The sequence below is a fragment of the Condylostylus longicornis genome, unplaced genomic scaffold (assembly GCF_029603195.1).
Source record: "Condylostylus longicornis isolate FDR11 unplaced genomic scaffold, ASM2960319v2 ptg000104l, whole genome shotgun sequence".
Lineage (NCBI taxonomy): Eukaryota > Metazoa > Arthropoda > Insecta > Diptera > Dolichopodidae > Condylostylus > Condylostylus longicornis.
In genome coordinates this window covers 705,911-724,188 of record NW_026578072.1, presented here as the reverse complement: position 1 = coordinate 724,188, position 18,278 = coordinate 705,911, and the positions used below count along the sequence as shown (strand labels likewise).

The 18,278-nt window shown below is 26.0% G+C and overlaps 5 protein-coding genes across 6 annotated transcripts in view; 4 read left to right on the top strand and 1 right to left on the bottom strand.

Moving 5' to 3' along the window:
• The first annotated feature begins 299 nt into the window (after positions 1-299).
• On the top strand, positions 300-1,608 carry LOC129614147 (COP9 signalosome complex subunit 5). Of its 2 annotated transcripts, none has more exons than XM_055528563.1 (3): positions 300-687; positions 749-1,325; positions 1,397-1,608. In XM_055528563.1, the coding sequence occupies exons 1-3, from the start codon at positions 406-408 to the stop codon at positions 1,537-1,539; spliced, it is 1,002 nt and encodes a 333-aa protein (XP_055384538.1). In that variant the 5' UTR covers positions 300-405; the 3' UTR covers positions 1,540-1,608. The 2 variants fall into 2 exon arrangements, with proteins under 2 accessions (XP_055384538.1, XP_055384537.1); XM_055528562.1 differs by having other exon boundaries at positions 749-1,343.
• A 445-nt stretch (positions 1,609-2,053) lies between these two features.
• On the top strand, positions 2,054-4,294 carry LOC129614148 (uncharacterized). Its single transcript, XM_055528564.1, has 4 exons — positions 2,054-2,468; positions 2,522-2,798; positions 2,853-3,137; positions 3,196-4,294. The coding sequence occupies exons 1-4, from the start codon at positions 2,221-2,223 to the stop codon at positions 3,973-3,975; spliced, it is 1,590 nt and encodes a 529-aa protein (XP_055384539.1). The 5' UTR covers positions 2,054-2,220; the 3' UTR covers positions 3,976-4,294.
• Positions 4,295-5,164: 870 nt separating this feature from the next.
• LOC129614150 (pre-mRNA-splicing factor RBM22) lies at positions 5,165-6,547 on the bottom strand. The gene has a single exon (XM_055528568.1). It carries the CDS (start codon positions 6,431-6,433, stop codon positions 5,180-5,182), a length of 1,254 nt encoding a protein of 417 aa, XP_055384543.1. The 5' UTR covers positions 6,434-6,547; the 3' UTR covers positions 5,165-5,179.
• Positions 6,548-7,633: 1,086 nt separating this feature from the next.
• Positions 7,634-9,706, top strand: LOC129614145 (ATP-dependent RNA helicase abstrakt). Its single transcript, XM_055528561.1, has one exon. It carries the CDS (start codon positions 7,676-7,678, stop codon positions 9,527-9,529), a length of 1,854 nt encoding a protein of 617 aa, XP_055384536.1. The 5' UTR covers positions 7,634-7,675; the 3' UTR covers positions 9,530-9,706.
• A 3,182-nt stretch (positions 9,707-12,888) lies between these two features.
• Positions 12,889-18,278, top strand: part of LOC129614141 (gelsolin) — a 45,768-nt gene continuing 40,378 nt past the window's right edge. The window contains exon 1 of the mRNA XM_055528555.1: positions 12,889-12,993. The gene's annotated coding sequence lies outside the window, so the exon portion shown is untranslated. The remainder of the gene's footprint in view (positions 12,994-18,278) is intronic.

The following is an 18,278-nucleotide window of genomic DNA, read 5'->3' as shown; positions in this document are numbered from 1 at the left end:
ATTATTCTTTAATCAGGTCAATATCCAATTCTGAACGTTAGAATTATTATTTAATAAAATTTACCTTTGTTATCTTTTAATATTTGCCTCACAAAGAGATATATAGAAACATGAGAGCAGTTTTCACTTTATTTCTAAGCCCATGTGAACACACTTTAATTAGAAAATGCATGTACCTACTACATTTACATTTAACAATTTTTTGAGAACAAATTTGTTGTATTATTTACTGTAAATATCAAAACTTAATTTGTAGTCTCAACCCTGTTTAACTATTACTGATGTTAGTTTGACTTTGACATTAATTGAGGATTGTGAAAAATTTTCGCTACTACTTTTTTAGTCCGGTTTTAATAAACATTCATTTAGATTTGAACAAAACTAAATCTTAATAATATAATAAAAATGGCTTCAACTTCTTCTGCAAGTCAATCCGAAATGGCTCAAAAAACTTGGGAGTTGGAGAATAATATCAAAACTATTCCATCGTGTGATGAGATTTTTCGGTATGATAGTCAACAACAAAGGCAAATCTTAGACGCTAAACCATGGGAAAAAGATCCACATTACTTCAAAGAGATAAAAATTTCAGCATTATCTTTGCTTAAAATGACTATGCATGCCAGATCTGGTGGAACATTGGAAGTAATGGGTTTATTATTGGGAAAAGTAGAGGATAATACAATGGTAGTTCTGTTTTTTAGTCAAAATATTTACAAATAATGCATTGATAATACACAACATTTAGATCGTAATGGATGCTTTTGCTTTGCCAGTTGAAGGAACGGAAACCAGAGTTAATGCACAATCTCAAGCTTATGAATATATGACTGCTTATATAGAGTCGGCAAAAGAGGTTGGACGCTTAGAAAATGCAATTGGATGGTATCACAGCCATCCTGGATATGGATGCTGGTTATCTGGCATCGATGTTTCAACACAAATGTTAAACCAAAACTTTCAAGAGCCTTTCGTTGCTATTGTTGTAGATCCCGTTCGTACAGTTTCATCAGGTAAAGTTTGTTTAGGTGCTTTTAGAACTTACCCAAAAGGTTTTAAGCCTCCAAATGAAGAACCATCAGAATATCAAACTATTCCTCTTAACAAAATTGAAGATTTCGGAGTCCATTGCAAACAATATTACTCTCTTGAAGTTAGCTATTTCAAGTCATCTTTAGATAGAAAACTATTAGATTCTTTGTGGAATAAATATTGGATTAATACTCTTGGAAGTTCTGGTCTTTTGACAAATACTGATTATACAACGGGACAAATATTTGATTTGTCTGAAAAGTTAGAACAGAGTGAAACAAGTTTAGGTCGAGGTCCGTTTGTCGTAACAGGTAAATACTGAGTTCTTTAATAAGATAAAGCTTATACGTGGATTTTTTTTCAGGCGATATCAACGAGAAGCGAACAGAAGATAAATTAACTAAAGCAACAAGGGATTGCAGCAAAACTTCAATAGAATTGATTCACGGTTTGATGGCACAAATTGCAAAAGACAAGCTATTTAATAAAATTGGTTCAGGAAATTAATAGTTGGAGTTTATAAAATTAAACTAAAATATGTAACAAACTGAAATAAATTTTTAAATTATAAGATAACATATTCTTTCATAATTTAAATAGAATTTCAGAATTTGTAATCTTATGCATTTGGCAATTTCAAAACATTAACCTTTTTTGAAGTTTCTTATGTAAATATGTACAAAATTTGAAAGAGAAAATAATTATTACATTTAACATATTAAATTTATACCTTGCGCAGTCTAAATTTCGCCTTTTTTAAGAATTTCAAGTGAGGGAGGCATATTCTAATTACATACCGTTATTGATGCCTATGTCCGTAAATAGATAAATTACAAAATCTATAAGAAATTATTATAGTCGTTGGGATAAAGGCAATGTGAATCAAATTTCGACGCGTATCGCATTGAATATACAATTTTTTTCTTATTAAATCCGAACTCTTCCCTATTAATAATATTTTCTGAACGTTACTAAATTGGTAGTCATTTTGTTTTTGACATTTTAGTATTAGAATTTTAGACACTAGGTGTCATTTTCATTTCATATTTATGATAAAAAATTTGTTCAGTTTACTATTTAGTGCAGGTTTGAGCTTTAAAAATATTAAATTTTTATTCAGGCAAATAAAATTGGAGTCAGCCAATTACATTAAATTGTTTATTTCGTACTTTAATATATTGACAAAAAATGGAAGCGAATACATCCACCCCTCCACCATCGAACGTTAAAACAACAAATGAAACATCTTTAAAGAAACGTAAGCGCAGGTATTCATCAACTGGAGAATATACAAATGTTGACGATGAAGAGTGCCTTATACCAGCAGAAAAAGTGTTGGTTGAGGAACCACCGTTTTCCCTTCTTGAATTGTGTGACGAGATTTTAATTGAAATACTTTCGAATTTGGAAATAAAATCTTTACTTGCTGTTGGACAGTAATTAAATTCTGTTTTATAATGTAAAAATTTATCAATATTGTATTTTATAGAACATGCAACCGTTTGCAACTTCTCATTCGAGATTCACGCCTTTGGCGGAATGTAGATTTAACAGGTGAACAATTACATCTCAAAGATATCAAAAAGTATTTATTAAGAGTGAATGACCAGACAAATTGTATTAAAATAAGAGGTATGGTAGAACAATATCCCAGTGAATCATGGAAAAACGTTTCTCTAAGTGAAAGTTTACTACAACATATAACTGAAACATGCGAAAATTTGCAAATATTGGAGCTTCATCATTGTTTTATTAATACAGAGACGGTAAAAAAATAGTATTTTCAAAACATTCAATTAAATTTATGCATTATATTATAGATCGATATAACACATTTTCCTCAAAAGCTAAAAAGATTGGTTTTTAATGATTGCTACGTTCGCTGGCCGAATACCCCAGCAATATTGTTTTCTCGAATTGATACTCATTTGAAAGACTTGGAAGATTTGCGCATAGAATTCTGTAATTGGTTTAGCACGCATGATTTGGTAGCATTTTCGAAAGTGGTTAATTTAAAAAGTCTCAGCATTAGAGGTTGCAGCGAATTGAAGGAATTTGTTCCTTATGGGAGTATAGCTGCACGTTTTGGTTTCAAAAAATTGGAGGTAAATTTTGATATCATCCTTGTATTTGATTTCATTTAATTTTTATAATTCATTTCAGACATTAGATCTCAGAGAAACTCCTATAATGGATTCGGATTTTCAATGTTTCAACATACTGAAAAATTTAAGAGAAGTTTTAGTGGAGTGTCCTGTTGAATTGCGTAACAATCGAGCGCGGTCAAACATCAGAACATCTTGTGGCAATGTAACGTTGCCAGAAACTCGTGTTAGAGAACGATCTCGTCCACAGAGACCTGGCCCGCAGCCTGGTAGATTTTTTATTGTAAATGTAGTTTATAATAGACAAAATCAAAATCCAGCACAAAATAACCAAAATAATCAAGCAGAAAACAACGAAAATCAAGATGAAGGCAATGTAAGAAATGCACCTGCTCCAATACCTCAATTTCATGAACTAGAACCAGGGCGAGAACAAGAACAATTAGAAAATGCTTTAAGAATATTTTTACCACAGCATATAAATGAAAACGGCAATGGTAATGAGAATCATGGGCCAACACATGCTGCTAGCATTTACTTTGCTCCAACAAAAATTACTGATCGGGGTGTATGTAGCTATGGAATTGCTCGTGTTCCTGTACAAAATAATATCGTAGTTATAAGAGCAGAGCCTAGACCGCAAGACACAACATTAGAAAAATTAACGATACGTCATTACCGTAATGTCTCAGATGTATCATTAAGGCATTTAGTGCAGTGTGCACCTAAATTAAGATATTTGGATGTAACAGGTTGTGGTGTAACTTTAGAAGGTATTAATGCGTTCAAAGAAGTTAAACCAGAATGTAAAGTCATTTCAGATTTTACATCATCGTAATTTATTTTCCAGAAAAAAAAATATAAAATAATACAATCAATAATAAATTTAATCCTAAAACTTGAGTATGTATCCAAAATATCACGTAATATTCAATGAAATTCTGTATAAATTAATTTCAGAAATAATAATTTCTGAATATATTAAAAATTAAGAAACGAATACTTTTTAATAAATAAGTTAGCTCAAGTGTTCATAGTTTTCATTAATTTAGTAATAAACTATATTAGAAACTATATAAATATGTATTCTGAATTTTTTAATGTAACTTGTCATTGGAAAATGAATGTTATCTAATATTTGGAAACACAAAATTTTATGAATAGTACGCACTTGAAATTGTAATTATGTTTCCATTATAATGCAAGAAATATGGTATTTTTTTTTATGATCTAAATTTTGAGTTTTGTATGTAAAATTAATTTTGAATAAATTTAATCGGTTCCAATTTATTAGTAATTTGATTGTACTAATTTAAAAATAATTTACATTGACTTTTATTTAGAATAGTAGAATCATTGAAGGAACATAATATTGAGCCATTTACCTATGCAAACATTTATAATTTTTGTTCGTGCTAACGAATGAATGATTAAAAGGAGATCCAAAATATGAAAAGGAATTCCTTCATGTCATTTCACTCAATCCTGCTTCGGTCAAAGAGGAATCATTTTATTTTAGAAGACTTAGTATACTTTTTCTTGGTTTTAAAATATATAAATTATTTAAAGCTAAACGAATTTAGAATATTTCAGTTAAATTGCTTAAAAATTGGGAAAAGTAATATTGTAGCAAGCAATTCATTTTAAGTGATATTTTTTTTTTTAAAAGAATTCACAATTTTTTTGAAGAAACGTTTCATTTAAATAAATTACCCAGGGCTCTTCATTTAGAAACTTTATAGTAATGTGCCTTAGCTTCTGTAATTTCAAGTAGTATTTCTTTGAGAATTTTAGTTTGCAAGCTAATTTTGAAAGCTGGAAATGGGTTATTAGATAACTACAATTATTAAATTAAAAAATGTACACATCATCGCATTAGAGTGACTAAAAAATTATTTTTATTTTTCTTACATTTTTTATATTAATGTATAGGTTGAATCTTAGAAAACCAAAAAAGAGAATCATTTTTACTTTTCTTTATATTACAATTCTTATTTTCATATTTTAACTATTATTCTACATTGAAAATTGAATTAAAATTACTATTTTTTCGATCCTAACCTTGATGGATCCTGACTAGGATATTGCAAGCCACCTGGTGGCGGCGGAATACCATCTAAACCACTAGTAGATGAGCCTGGCATAGGTATTGATGGATATGGTGGTGGAAATGAGTTCGGACCTGGATACATGGATTGATATGCGCTTGGAGGAATCATGTTTGGTGGAATTTGATGTAACTTCATCCCTGGTGGTAAAACTGTTACTTCTTGATGTAGATTGAAGAAATCATTAGGATTTGAAGTAACAGTTTGTTGTGGTGGGATAGCAGGTAATTCATAGCGGCGATCTGTTTTACCAAATTGATTTTGTTTTGCTTGTGAATGCGCCCATTTAATAGTAATTTTTCTTCCATGCATAACTAATTTATTAAAAGTCTTTTCTGCGGCTAATTCAGCAGCTGAACGTTTCGTATATTGTACAAATGCACATTGTTGACGAGGTACCAACACGATTGACCTAATTTCACCATATTGATAAAAATTGTCTCTCACATCTGGTTCAGTAATATTTTCGCTTAAATTTCCAACGTAAAGTGTTGTAATGTTTTTATCTTCTGGTGGGTCTAAAGTTGGCAAAGTAGCAGCTCTTTTCATAATCTTTTCCGCTACTGGATCATTTCGACCATAGTAACGATCTTTAATGTTTTGTTCACATAGTGGATCATCAGGTTCATTTGGCTTATCATGTCTATATGGGCATTCTTCTCCTCTTTTACATTCTCCTTTAACCCAGAAGGAACAAATATGAGGTCGATTTCTTTTGTAATATGGAGCAGTCCTTGCTAATTTTGCAAGCATTTCACTTGCAGCAATACTTTTACCAACAACACCAGCTGGTCTTGTTCCCTCCGACTCTGCTATTTCTTTGTCTATATTTTGAATATAATATTCTTTATTCACATCACTTTGTGGTAATTGGTCAGCAATTTTTAAAGCAGCATCTCTAACTTGAATAGGTAAACCATATTCTAGATCTAAAAGGCACGTTTGACATACATTTTTAAGCCTGCAACAAGTTTGACAAATTTCAGTTTTCTTGAAACGCATTCTAGCGCCAGGACACCATCGGAATATTGTAAAGGGCCTCGTACAAATTTTACATTCTTTTCCAAATTTTTCCTTTATCATTCTAACATATGGGTTATCTCCTAAACATGTTTGGCAAAGAATTGGAAACTCAGAATCTTCCCAATTCTGCCTATTATATGTGTTTGTAGTTTTTGACATTGACATTTTGAAATAGATTACTTAAAATTATTATTTCGAATGATATATTAAAATTAAGAAACACAATTCTTTAAGTTCTCTTCTTTATTAAAATTTGTAACCAAAACCAAACTAATTACACTTATAATTGACGTTTTAAAATATATTTATGTCATGTTTGCTGTCAATTTGCATCATTTAGTACATTGTCGGTCAAAAGTTTTTTTGTATAAACAAAAACTTTTTTTTTCTATAATGTGTAATAGAAAATGAAATTTGCAAACTTTCAATGTAGCAGGCTAAGTTAATCTTAATAACTGAGTCAGTTTTAAATGCTATGTGATGTAAATACCATATTATGTTTTCAAGCTAAAAGCAGCGATACAAATATATTAGTTTCCCTTCAGTAGTATGTAAAAGTTTTTTAGCTTCTCCTTAATAGTATGGAAAAAACCAGCAAAGATACAAATTTCTTAATCGAATTAGTATTATCAAATGAAATTTTATCTTGTCAAATTTTTAAAAATTTAAAAATTTTTAAAAATCTAAAATTTACCCGGAAGTTTCAATTGTTTCAGCTGTAAAAAATTGGCTGGAAAATAAAAAGATTCTATTTTTCTTATACGAATTATTTTGATTGGATTGGGTATTTACAAATCAGATTTGTTTCAAATTTTGATTGTTTCAAACCAAATCTTTTTCGTAAAAGATTTTATAAATATGTTAAAAGTAAATAAATGAACATAAATTTGTTTATTCTGAACTTAATACTAAGTTTTATTAAAATCTAAACTTGTATGAGCTAGTATAACTGAAAACTTCCAAAATGCAGAAATTATATGATAATTTATGTGATATGATATAATTCTTTTAAAAATCTGTATTGATTGAAACTATATATCATATTTTTAAGGGTATGCTTTAGAATGTAGACATCTTAACATGTTGAATGAAGAGTTGAATGTATCTGTATTTTCTACTTTACGGAACTAATTCGCTTAACTTTCTTTTTGATTAAAATTGTATCACATTTTTTAATCAAAAAAATTTGACATATCAATACCAAACGTAATAACTAATACGTACTGGTATTTGGTAGTACGTATTGATTCATGCGCATCCCTGCTGTATTTTACTGAAAACTCAAATTCTAGATGACATTTTACAACGTTTTGTTTATTTTTTCTCGTCGCACAATATTTTGACAAAAAATAAACAAATTTTTTTAAATTTTGAGAAAAATTTATTTTTGCATGCTTTTAAATAAAAATGAGTGAAGATAAATCGAAGTCATCAGCAAAACGATATCGTGAAAATGATTTAAATTCTAAAGATGATGAAGATGAGGATTATACTCCATATGTGCCTATTAAAGAACGCAAAAAAGAAAAACTTCTTAAACTTGGAAGAATAGTGCAATTGACTACGGAGTCGGCTGTGCCAAAATCCTCAAGTGAAAATGAAAATGACGAGAATTCGCAAGAGGAATGGGGACGAAAATATAATATAAGTTTGTTAGATCAACATACCGAGCTGAAAAAATTGGCAGAAGCTAAAAAAATTAGTGCTGTAGAGAAACAGTTAAAAGAAGAAGAGAAAATTCTAGAAAGTGTAGCAGAAAAAAAAGCTTTGATGGGTGTCGCTGAGTTAGCAAAAGGTATACAGTATGAAGACCCAATCAAGACAAGTTGGAAAGCACCACGTTACTTATTAGCGATGCCAGAATTTAAAAGAGAACAAATAAGAAATAAGTTAAGAATTTTAGTTGAAGGAGACGACGTTCCACCACCGATAAGATCATTTAAAGAAATGAAATTTCCTAAAGGTATATTAATAGGATTAGAAAAAAAGAAGATTAAGAAACCCACTCCCATTCAAGTTCAAGGAATACCTACTGTGTTAGCAGGTAGAGATCTTATAGGAATTGCTTTTACTGGATCTGGGAAAACTTTAGTTTTTGTTTTGCCGATTATCATGTTTGCACTTGAACAAGAAATTCGTATGCCTTTTATTAGGAATGAGGGCCCATATGGATTGATAATTTGCCCATCTAGAGAATTAGCTAAACAAACATTTGATATAATTAAACACTTTTGTAAAATTTTAGAAGAAAACGGTATGCCGGAAATTAGATCGTGTTTAGCAATTGGGGGTGTAGCAGTATCAGAAGCTACAGAGGTAATAAACAAAGGTGTTCATATAATGGTAGCTACACCGGGAAGATTAATGGATATGTTAGACAAAAAAATTGTTACTTTACATATTTGTAGGTATTTATGTATGGATGAGGCTGATAGAATGATAGATATGGGATTTGAAGAAGATGTTCGAACAATATTTTCGTATTTTAAAGGACAGCGACAAACCTTACTTTTCTCAGCTACAATGCCGAAGAAAATTCAAAATTTTGCTAGATCTGCTTTAGTCAAACCCGTCACTATTAATGTAGGACGTGCCGGAGCAGCTTCTTTAAACGTTACACAAGAAGTTGAATATGTAAAACAAGAGGCAAAAGTTGTTTATCTTCTACAAGTTTTGCAGAAAACTCCACCGCCTGTGTTAATTTTTGCTGAAAAAAAACAAGATGTTGATGCAATACACGAATATTTACTATTAAAAGGTGTAGAAGCTGTTGCAATTCATGGTGGTAAGGATCAAGAAGAGCGTTCGCGTGCCGTGCAAGCATTTCGAGATTCGCAAAAAGATGTTTTAGTTGCAACAGATGTAGCATCGAAAGGTTTAGATTTTCAAAATGTACAACATGTAATTAATTATGATATGCCTGACGATGTTGAAAACTATGTACATCGAATTGGTCGAACAGGACGTTCAAAGGCAAAGGGTTTAGCAACTACATTTGTTAATAAAACAACAGAACAATCTGTATTATTAGATTTAAAACATTTATTAATTGAGGCAAGGCAAAAAGTTCCATTATTTTTGGTTGAATTATGTCCAGAATCTGAAAAATATTTGGATTTAGGAGATTCGCGTGGTTGCAGTTATTGTGGTGGTCTTGGTCATCGTATTACAGAATGTCCGAAATTGGAAGCAGCACAGAGTAAACAAGCTTCAAATATTGGAAGAAGAGATTACCTTTCGAATACAGCTGTTGATTATTAGTCGTTTTATGAAAATTCATATATTTGGGAAATTATTATAATAAAACCCATAATATATGTGTATATGCTTATAAGTTCATTTACATTCCTTGTATATGATTTTCCAATGGAAATTAGATATTAAATCCTTACTTTTTACTGTTTTGACATTTTAAATTTAGTTTCAAATATAACAAATTAAATAACATAATACAAAATAAAATTTTAATGTAAGCAATTTTAAAATTTTCCTAAAGATGACCAGTTCAGTTGTATCTGAAAACACAAGAAGACTTCAATCATGAGAACAATTTTGGTGTATCTGAAAACAAATGAACTTATGACTGTACATCTAAAGCTTGCTTGTAAATGAAAACCTTTATATTCCTTTAAATGAATTAAGTTTTTAATTACCATTAAAACTTTTATAATTCTTTTGTATTGCACATAAGGGTATAATGATGAATTTTTGATTATCATTTTTATTTGTTGCTTATTTTTTTTATGGTTTAATCATAAAAATACGGTAGTATAATTAGTATCAAAATATCTGTTTTGAATAAGGTCATAACTTTTTTTTTTTGTAATTCCAGTAAAAATATTAAAATAAATTTTAAAATAAATTTACAATAACATAAATTCTAGTAATAGAGCGATTGAAAAATAAAACCTAAACCTCTTAAGAAATATTTTTATATAATTTCATCGAAAATCTCAAATTTAATTATAAAAATTTAAATTTCAAATTTAAATTTTTCTTATCAATACTTAGTATTCATTTTATTGATAACAAAATAAATTATTAATATTTTTATATTAAAGTATAAACAATATATTTCAATATAGACAAAATATTAATCTGTTTTTTTTTTTTTAATTATAAAAGATTTCATTGAAATGATAATTGAAGTCCAGATTTAGTTAAGAAGCTTCATAAACATTTCCATTGAAATCACTGATATAGGGTAAGTTCGGATTAACTGGAGTTGTAAGAAAAATGAAAAAGGTATCAAAAAAATTATTACAAAATGCAAGCTTACCATTTTTTTTTTTTTAACGTTGAAAACTTCAAAGAGGTGTTTTGAACTATTGTAAAATTTAAAGTATGACTCGCGTTTACACGAGTATTAGTAATTAATTAATAATTAAGTGTCGTCTATGATAAATTTGAAGAGTTATATTCAAATATTCAAAGTATTTTAGTTTGTAATAATCATAATTTCCGATTCAAATAGAAGTATGTAATGCTTGCTATGTACTTATGTATATGACTAATTTCTATGAAATTTCGACTGAATCTTTAATCCATCACCGTTATTAGTGGGATAATCAAAAAGCATAAGTAATAATCTTCTTTTTTTTTTACTTAAAAATCTTTACTTCAATTTTACAATTCGACTTACAGCTTTGAATTTACCCTAAATTGAAATAAATTTATTGAAATTTTCTGTATATATAGAAACATACATAACTATATATGTATATAATTTATTATAATTAAGTACAAAGCTTTTCTTTATTTACCTTTTGTAACTATATGCAATAAGCTGTTGAAAAGTTATGAACAACAAATTTTTTAAAATATCGACTCGTATATACCTATCTATACATTTTGAGTTCCATATGGTCATATACCAAGATATGACCATCCAAGATAAATTTTCTCAATATAAAATAAACTTAATAAAATCAATTTAAACCGTTTTCTGAACTTAATACATTAAATGCAACAAAGTATACCTATTTGTTTCACTTAAGTACATACATACATATATGTAAGTATGTACGTAATAGTAATTTAAATTTCAGGAATACAAAAAAAAAAAATTCCCTCTCTGATAATTTTTTATTTCTTTTTAATTAGTAAAATGTCCCTACTTCGGGATAGGCTGCCTCATCTTAATTACAATACATACAAACATATGTACATATCATAAGAAACACTAATTTTCAATTCATAATAATCAAAATAAAAAAAAAAATTTTAGTTATAATATTAAAGAGAGTAGACGTTTAGAATGAAGGTGAAAAATTTTTTATAATAATAAAATTTATATTTAATAATTTTATTTAAAAGATTTTTGATAATTCAGTTGTAGCTTAGATATTAATATAAAACATGTTCGATAAATCAAAACTGCAAAGTCTGCAAATATAGCATGTTCGAAAATGACAATATTGTGCTTGAAATTTGTTTTAGTCAAAAGAATTTTTTATAACTACTGTAAAATTATTTATAAATTAGAAGAGGAACATTTTATAGAAAAATTTTGGATATTGAAGAATTACGCGAGTATGTTACAAATCTGCAAAAATATATATTCAGTTTCTTCAAATTTGTAAGCATGTTTGAAAAAAAACTTCTAAGATTTAATTTAGAATTTTCAGTGCATGTCTGAATTATAAAAAATCCTCTGAATATAAAATTAGAAACTATTATAAAATTATATAATTTTTTTAATAGAAATTATGAATAATTCACAAGAAAATACTGTCATTTTTTTTATATACTATTCAGTTGACGTTCACAAATGATCTGCCTACTTAAATGGTTTCCTTAGCCTACATACATACATATAAATAATTTCATTATACGAGTAACAGTATATTCAAAATTACTGCAGTGCATCGAATTCAATTACGATTACACAATTTTGATTAGAAAATTCGTAATGTCGTAAAAATGTCGTACAAATTGTAATGAAATGGTTTAGAAAACTTTTAATTGATTTAATATAAAATAATGTAGATGTACATTTCAAAATTTTTTTGTAACAAGTATTTCTAAATATTAATAATGCAATTAGATTTCAAAGATGCTCAAAAGCTTTATATGTGGCATCTCAAATGTCGTTTATAAATATTGTTTTAAAATTAAATATGCAAAAATTTAGACTTTTATTTTAAGTGTAGGTGCGACTTTTGAAGGACCCCATATAATCAAATTATCGGTATTCATATACTTATTTAATATTTATGATAATTATTGTTTGTAAGAGTGTAAGTAAATCTCATTTCCTTATCATATTATTGGTATCCTATAGTTGGAAGAAAAGTCATATTTTTGATAATATATTTTATTTTTAAGCTGAGATTTCTTTTTAAAGCTTAAATTATTATTATTTTTTTTTCTGTTTATTTGCCTTTTTCTCAATGAAGTAATAACAAGAAAAAAAAAAAACAAAAAATAAATAATAATGAAAATAATGTGAACATAAGAAAAAAAAATAAAGTACAACAATTTAATTGAAAAATCTTCAAATATAATTGAGTTGAGGCGAGCATCTTCTGATCAGTTTGTCGTATTAAGCTAAACAGTTAAGACATTAAGACGTGAACTATTTCTTTTTTTTTTTTTTTTAAATTTTAAAAGTGTATTCAAAAATAAAATTTGTAAACTGAAATAATTAAAACGCGTTTTACAAATTTCTTTTTTTTTTTAACAAATTTGAATATATATTTTTTACATACCTACATAATATAACGGTATGTTTAATTGTTATAATTTTAAATTAGTCTTGCTTATTTAGTGTGTAAAATTCATTTGTAAAACGTTAGCATTATAGGTGGAATCATTTTTGCTAACATTCATACCTAAAATTTGTAATTTTAAATATTAAATTTTTTGAATATTTGTACGTGATTAAAATGTGAATGCAATTTTGATTTTATTATAAGGAAACATCATTTAATCGTAATTGTGCAAGTTTTAAAAAATTACTTGAATAAATTATTAATATTTATAGTTAAATACAATAATATTATAGAAGATATATGATTTATAGGTGTTAATTAAATTATTTTTAAATAATTTTTCGATAAAAATATTTTAAGTACGTATACGCATTTTTGAGTTTTTGGATTGCTAAACTTAAATTTCATTAAAAAATCCAAAAAGAAAAATTACTAAAAATTTATTTATTTTTTGTTTTTTTCTTTTGCTGTTAAAATAATTGAAATTAAGTTACTTAAAATAAATGGGAAGAAAAAATTTAAAAAAAGTTGAAAAATTTTTAAAATTTCATTGAAGCATGCAAGGTGATAATTGATCATAAATAAGTACATATATATAAAATAAGTAAAATAAAAGTCTATACAAAAGTCTTGTTAAGAATTTTAAATAGTATATGTATATGCAATAATAAAATATTCAAAAAGATCCTCCAAAAAGAAAAATAAAGATTAAATTAATAATTTATGCAGATCAGTGTGATTTAAAAAAAATTTTAGGTGACATTATTATCGCCGTTTAAAAAATTTATATATAGATTTTTTATTATATTATATGTATAAGAAAATTAGGAGGAATAATATTAAATATTTTGTTCGTATAATTAATATAAGCTTATTAATATTTTTGTCGGTTTCCCTACAATTCTATTAATAATCTATATAATTTTGTCAATAAATTTTCAAATCTTAATAATTTAAATAATTTGAAATATTGTTTGAAAACTTAAAATCTCAATAAAGACTAAAGTGGTATAAGAGATGTTTAAAAGATCATTTCTGTTATACAATATTTATGAATGAAATTTAGTGCAAAAATATTGTGCTACAAATATTTTTAGTATATTTTAAAAATTAAATAATACGAACTTATATTAATTAAATAACATATAAAAAATTTTAATAATCAAACTTAATCTGTTATACAATTATTACTTTTATGTTATACGCACATTTTGAAAACTACTGGGACACACTATTATAGGCAAAATTAATATTAATCTTTTTTTTTTTTAAATTATTATAAATTACGTGTTATTTACAATTTTTATTTGTATACGTACGTGTCAGTGTGAATATTTAAATTTATGTTTATATAGTTAGAGATAAAAAAAGGTCACTAAATAAATATAATAAGTTATCACTTAAATTTAATGAGTGCCAATTTTTTAATATTATGCTCTAAGTAAAATTTATATTTAAATATTTACTTATTTGAATTTTACTTCGGTTGATTTTTCAGTTAATCAAAATATTTTATATACATAATTAATTAATTTTCAATATTTTCAAAACATAGGTGTAGACTCAAATTCGTTTCAAAATTATTGGAATAAAATTGAATTGTTTTTGAATTAAATGTTTTTTTTCTTCAAATTTCTTAATTTTCACACGTTTTATAATAATAAACGGTTATAATAATTTTTTTTTTGGTGAAATATTATACTAAGTTAGGATTTATCATGTATACCGTTATTTTCATAATAATCAAAGAAATTTGTTTATGATTATTTAAGTTATGGTGGGTTGGTTGGTTGACGTGCAGGCTGGGGCAACCGGTCCACAGCACTCCAATTAGCGTAAACGTACCGTTTGGCCTCCAGAACTCCGGGATTACTAGGCCGCCATTGAGAGTACGATTACAGGTGGCCTATCTAATCCATAAGGTACTCTTGAGCAATGTGTAATCTCCGATGCTAATTTCTGATATCTCGTCCATTAAAGTTATAATTTCTTATTTTATTTTTCTGAATTCATAAATTCATTACTTGAATGCAATTTTTCAAAATAATTTTAATAGGTAAAATTTAAAATTTCCTTTGAATTTAGACAATAAATTATTCCAACAATTTATTTTCATGCCAAAATAATGTTTTAAGAATTTTTGTTATTCGTCTTCGAATAGCCATCTGTGTTAATTACCTACATTACTATAGATAATAAATTTATTGCAATAATATAGATTTACACTAAAAATCTTTAAAATTTCTAAATCAAAAGTCTTCAACACTATTTGCTCCGATTTGTAAATTATTAAATACGATAAATTTTTCAAGTATATCTTGTGTTATACTTTATTAACTATATTACATATATGAAATTTTTACATATATACGTATACTAAATTTTAGTATTAATTAAATTTAAAAAATTTTTAAAATATTAAAATTACCCAAATAGTATTCCATAAATTTATAAGCGGGAAATAATATTTTTCTATTGTTAAATTAATACTAAAAATCGTCAGATACAATAAATTAAAAAGAGAAGAAGTATAATAAATGTCGTCCCATTACGGTAAAATTTTATGGCAAGTTTAAAAATATGAATGTAATTTTTTCCATTTTAATTTAAAATCTTTCTTATTTAACAGTAAGATAATGGAATTTTAAATAGGTATTTTTGGAAATTTTTCTCTCGGAGATATTACAAATTCACCACTCAGCTTCTAATACTCTAACGTTGAAAAATAAAACTTCAAGATATGGAAGAATATTTATCTTCATACAGCATTGAATTTTGAAACGATCTAACACACATTATATGAACACATCCACACTCTGATTTAAATTTTAAAATGATAAATGCAAAAATTAAAAAAAAAATTCAAAGTAATTTGGCCGATTGATTAAGAACAAAAATAATTTGACCTTATCCCAAAGGTAATTCCGGTTGCTGCATATTCAAACACCTCTTCAAAAAAATCATACATTTCAATAACAAATCATACATTTCGGTATAACAGAATTGAGGTAAGGTTTAACCTACCACAATTTATATTTTCGTTTTAATTAAATTATTTTGAGAACTTCAAAAATTATTAATTTAAATTTTTTAAGTATAAAATTGTGGAATGATGAAAGTCAAACGTAATTCAAGAATTAAAATTTAAAATCGATTTCAAACTAATTTATTATTACGAGTATTGTTTTTTTTTTAATTACGTAGGTTTTTGAAAGTGTCGAACTTTAATTAAGTGACAAATTTTAAAAAATTAATCATGAAAATTTTACTGACAATCGGAAATAAATTTGAAAAAATTAATATTACCTCGTAATACTTAATTTTTTTTTTTTTGTTTTACCGCGAAGTTAAAAAACAGATTCAATATTGTTTTTTTTTTATTTTTTCTTTACTTCTAAAAGTAAAAGTTTTATTAAATTGTTAAGAAGATTTTACTGATAACTAGGTGATTAATATTATATTATTAAAAGATATCGATTTGTGAGGAAGTTGTAGACTATATTTGACTATTCTAGAAATATTTTAATATAAAAATATTTTTTATAGCAAATTAACCAAGGGCCGTATAACAATATTCAGCTTAGGCAAATCGTAACAATTGAAAAAATCGTATTGTCAAGCAGCTGGTCTTTAAAAATTAAATTTAATTTATTGAATATTAAGTGCAATTATAAAATTATAATAAATATTTTATTTGTATAGAATACGTATGAATGTATATTATATAAAAAATGGGAGCTAGTATGCATAACTTTATGATTATTTGCCATTACAATTATTTATCAATTATATTTTAATCAAGTTTTTGTTGTTAGAACAGGTTTAAATAATCTTAAAATAATAAGGAGTTTATAAATTATAATTATTAAAATTCTATTTATATGAAAATTATTAACTTACTATAATATTTCATTTTCTTAATAATAATTTACATATTATTAAAAATACTTGTACAAAATACATATGTGTATTAGTCATCGCATTAATAAGTTGATTTTAATTAATTATTTTTTATACATATACGCGATTTTAGCTTAATTAATTTTCATAGGGTTTTTTTTGTTTCATATTAAGTATATGAACAAGTTGTGTGAAATTGATCGATTTTACAAATTAATATATGCATGTGTGTATTTTATGAATATAAATTTAATTTGAAATTTTAAATTAAATTATATTTAATTAATATTAATAAATTAATAGTTAATTTATGGAAAAATGTGATTTTTTTTTTGTATTAAAATAAAATTTAATAATTTTTTATAGAAATGTTCTTTATAAATTGAGTGTTTTATAAATGTACCAATATTATAAATTCAATAAATCCATATATTTATGAAATATTGTTGTAAATTATACAAGATTTATTTCTTTTAATTATTGTTGCTTAAAATTATTTTAATATTTTAATTTGAACAGGTCTAATAAAAAAAATATTTCAATATTATTATGTTTTGGTATAAGAACCACTCATATATTAGAAAGAAATTAGATATAAGAACGTCTTAATTAGTAAATACAAATTGAAGGCGTCATACTCATAAAAAGAGGAGGCGAGGCGAGAGATGCCTCTTTATTGCATATTTTTTTTCATCTTATATTTTGACATCTTTGGTCTTTAAAAATATATTGCTTTGACATCGCAATCTCGAATTTTCAATTTTTTAAACTTTAATTTCAATTTATATGATTGCCTGTAACAGAAGAAGATCAATAAGTTTGATGAACTTTTAAATAATAAATATAAATACAGTTAAAAATTAAAAATATTTAGCATCTTTTCTTATCATTGTAACCTCTAAGCGATTTTTAATTTTTGTTAACGTATTGTCCTTGATACTTATGATGATTAGGAAGGGAATCAGTGTTGTTGTGTCTATTCTTTGTGTTTACGTGTTTCGGAAAGTAATAGTTGAAATTTTTATTTTAAATCACACCTACATATTTTTTTTTGCAAATTTGATGAAAATCAGCTCCGCAAGATCGTTCGAACCTATACAATATTGTTGATATACAACTCGAAATCTGAAATCATATGACAATATTATTCATAAAATGCTCTTTAGAACCAATAATTAAAATTAACGTTCCAAAAATATAATAATTTAAAATCCTAAATATTTGAAATTTTTTAGAGGATTAATCATAGCCTAAAAAAAAATTTTTGCGCCAAAAATCAAGTTTTTTGAGAATTTTTTTTTTATTTTAATTAATAAAGACGTTGTATTATTAATGGACAATAATATTTTATTTTTTTTTTATATAAAACATTACTTATAGTAAAATATTATCGAGTG